At 36.3% G+C, this 3,833-nt stretch overlaps 1 protein-coding gene across 1 annotated transcript; it reads left to right on the top strand.

The window, feature by feature from the left end:
• Positions 1-351: 351 nt before the first annotated feature.
• On the top strand, positions 352-822 carry LOC131319327 (zinc finger protein 6-like). Its single transcript, XM_058349534.1, has one exon. The coding sequence runs from the start codon at positions 352-354 to the stop codon at positions 820-822; it is 471 nt and encodes a 156-aa protein (XP_058205517.1).
• Positions 823-3,833: the final 3,011 nt, after the last annotated feature.

Genomic DNA, 3,833 nt, shown 5'->3' on the forward strand with positions numbered 1-3,833 from the left:
ATTATTTTCTTGTGTGGGACCATGCATGTTATATCTTATTGTGTGGGACCCGGGTATTCTAGCTAATAGACAAAAGTACTGCATGTACATTACCATGAAAACATGCATGCATTAAATAGGAAAATCTGTTAATTTCTATTGAGTTATAGCTAAGCCACAAAGTTAATTTGCCACATCACTGGCAGCACTTATCATCCATCTCTCTCTCTCTCTCTCTCTCTCTCTCTCTCTCTACGTACCTTAAGGCCGGGTATATATATATATAGCCCAGCTAGTTGATATATACTAGTAACTCACTATTTTATCTTCTCTCTCTCTTTTTGTAATCATTCTAGCTTATACGATCTCATCATGGAGAAAGAAGCATCTTCTCTACAACTTACAGCAACTTCTTTGGCCAGCCCAGCCAAATGGGAGTACAAATGCATTTTCTGTGACAGAACCTTCGACTCGGGTCGGGCCTTGGGTGGGCACCAAAATGCCCACCGGTTTGAACCGAGGGAAAGCAAGCGGACCCATCACGTGCGGGTCCCAAAGAAAGACCGCCCTCCGGTGGTTCCCCATAAAAATTCGTGGCCCCCACCTAATCCCAGTTTGTGGCCACCAAACCATAAAAATGACTCCTACTATCATGGTTATCCCATGACAATGCAGGGGGGTTTGCCACCTCGTGTGGCGGATCACCGCGAGCATGAGTGGGAGATTTTGGTGGCCAGGGCTGGACAAGGAATGCAAGCAGAGGGTTCCAGGAACGGACCATATCTTAATGCTACGAATGCTGATCATGGTGTTCAAGAAGTGGACTTGGAGTTGAAGCTTTAGTTCTGCAACTATTCTACAGACACAAAAACCTATCGCAGAAATGCATTGATAATGAGAATTTCAGAAGTTGGATTGAAAGGACCAACTTCCATATTCTAGTCATTCATGCATTTCTGTGGTCAGTCTTTGTGTATGTAGCTCTCTCTCTCTCTCTCTCTCTCTCTCTCTCTCTCTCTCTCTCTCTCTCTCTCTCTCTCTCTCTCTCTCTCTCTCTCTCTCTCTCTCTCTCCTTTTTTAAATAATTTACAAGCTTGACTTTTACAGAAAAATCATTTAGAATGACGTGATATGCTCTACCTCATTCTGCTTGAGATTTTTGTATAGAGCTGATGTTTGTAACATATCCTTTTTTCTTCTTCTGTTTTTTTCTATTAGAATTTCCTTCTGAATAACAAAATGGTATCCGTTAGTGGGGTTGCAGTGATGTCAGGTTCTGATGAGGAGTGATTTGGTTTAGCTCGATCCTGTCGTAATAGAAGTAGAAGAAACATATATATTTGAATATGTTCCTTTATTTTTGTTTTTGTAATATTGCTTCTTTTCTTTTCTTTTCTATTCGTGTTTTTTCCTTTTTTGTTGGGGGATCTAGCTAGGTCCACGTAGTAATTGTGAGAGAGATAAATGGATATTTATGGAATGTTGTTGCGTCTTGTTAATGCCTTTAGTATTTCGCTTGTTTGATTAGGAGTGTCAATTTTTTGTATTCAATGAGTACTATATATATTTCTCCAACCAAAGAAAAAGAAACCAAAAGAAAATGAAAAGTAAGAATCAAATATGAGTAAAAATATTGAGGAATCGGTTAACCCAAACACACGCACAATACGAGAAGAACAATCAAGCAAGGAAAGAAACCAGAAAAGATAGAGATCTTTACGTGGTTCTCCAATTGTGTAATTGAGGAGCGCTGCTGCTACAGGAACAGCAAATGCTGTACAGCAGCCGCGCATATGCAGACCACTTCTGTGCCCGTTTCGGGTTTCGCAAAGATGATTAGAGTCACTCATTTTGTTCAAAATACTTCGTTTATGGTCCCTGTAAAAAATTACCTCAATCCAATATCGGGAATGAATCATCCAACTTTATTTCAAAATTTAGCCTAAATTTTGAAGAAAAGTTGGATGATTCGTAAACACCGTTCTCGATATCGGATTGAGGTGATTTTTTGTAGGGTCCCTAAACGAAGTATTTTAAACAAAATGAGAAGTTCCGATCATCTTTGCAGGATCCAAAATGGGCGTAAAAGTGGTCTGTGCACGGCTGTTGTACAGCCTTTGCTGTACTTGTATCTTTACTGTTTGTGAAGATCCAAGAAAGCTCTGATCAGTTTTTTTACTTGAGCAAAATTCGTAAGTGTAAACCACATTAGTAATCAAAAAGAGAAATACTATTGACAGAAATATATGTGTATAGTACATATATATTGACACAGATGTGTTTGAAATTGTCATATGCACATGAATCCCTCATTTTGCTGTAAGTGGATGGTTCAGCACACAATTGTGTCTAGAACTAATTAACTTAATATATACTTGGATATATTCTACTAGTACTGTACTGATCGTGCATATATCAGACCCCAACTTAAAGTATCAAATTCTGAGAGGTTAACTTATGGATTCACCAAGTGTTACATTGGAGCAGTATAAATCCTTGTAACATGTACTTCACAATTCGTTATAAATTTGGAGATTTTTGCAAAGTAGCTCTTAATTATGACGATTAGATTCCTCTGTATTATTTGTGAGAAATAATTGGAGGTCTCGTTCAGATAACACCAATTATAATTACGATTAATTTAAGGGTTCTTAACGGATGTGTATATGTCATATGTTTATATTAGGGTTTGCGCGCAACGCATTTTGAACACAACTAAAATGAATTTTGAAACTATTGACCACCCCCGCCAACGAAACTAATTTATACGGGAAGTTTTTTTCTTAAATTAGGTTCAAATGGATTTTTTTTTTTTAAATCATAGGAAACTTGTAAATGTAGAAAAATTAGGTTTAAATATTTGGAAAAATTCTCTTTCCGGAAAGAATTTAAACTCTTTCGGAAACCTATTGATTTGGTATTAAGCAGTAAAAGGAACCGAGTTGCTTCAGTAGTAAAGTTACACGGATGAAACTTTGTAAATTTCAGCCCTAGGATTTATGTCTATATGGTTAAGATTTATAGATGATATATATGTATGTAGTATTTAAATAATGAGCTAGGTTATTATATAGATATGCATATCACATATAATACATCTATGTATACACATCAATCGCAAATTACGTATTTGTCTATATGTACCTAGCACATAGGTAAGGCAAATGATGTTGTCACTCCACTTTTTTAATTATGATAGACACTCCAAAACTTTTAGCAATGCACACTAAAAGACAAATTTTGAAGTGCCATCATAAAAAAGTGGAGACTAAAATCATTTTCCCATAGGTAATTATTATTTTAAGCGGGGCCCATTTGTTTTAACCCCGGTTTAATTAGAAATGGAAACCATAATAGATTTGTTAATGTTTTTTAATGAAGATGAATTAATGATGTGTTAATTGTTCATTTGATATGCGTAAACTCCTATGCTTACAACACGCTTATAGAATTTAATCTCATGTATATATCGATGAAAATAGCAGTTTAACTTGCAGCATAAAATGTGCAAGTTGAATACAAAATGTGTTAGGGCAGTTTAACGAAGTCAATTAAACAATATATATTCCAAGAAAATTGTCAACTTCCAACCGTGTTAGAGTTTCTTTTTATGAATAGTGAATCAGCCGATAGATTCGACAATATTCTTGAAATACCATTCACATGTTCACTTTCTCAGGCATTTCTTGTACTTGGTTCAAATGTAGCAGCTAGCTCTCTTGAAATACAAAACCACGTTTTGTTTCTTCTAGGTAAAAGCAAGCCTTCCAAAAGAGGGAGGGAAATGAACACAGGCCTAACTTGGATGTCAAAACAGGCCAAAAGAAAAGTTATTGCTCGCCGAAACCTGCATC

This window comes from Rhododendron vialii, chromosome 3a, assembly GCF_030253575.1.
Source record: "Rhododendron vialii isolate Sample 1 chromosome 3a, ASM3025357v1".
Taxonomy (NCBI): domain Eukaryota; kingdom Viridiplantae; phylum Streptophyta; class Magnoliopsida; order Ericales; family Ericaceae; genus Rhododendron; species Rhododendron vialii.

Excerpts from the sequence above, each read along its gene's own strand:
- LOC131319327 (XM_058349534.1), top strand. The coding sequence starts at position 352 with ATGGAGAAAGAAGCATCTTCTCTACAACTTACAGCAACTTCTTTGGCC.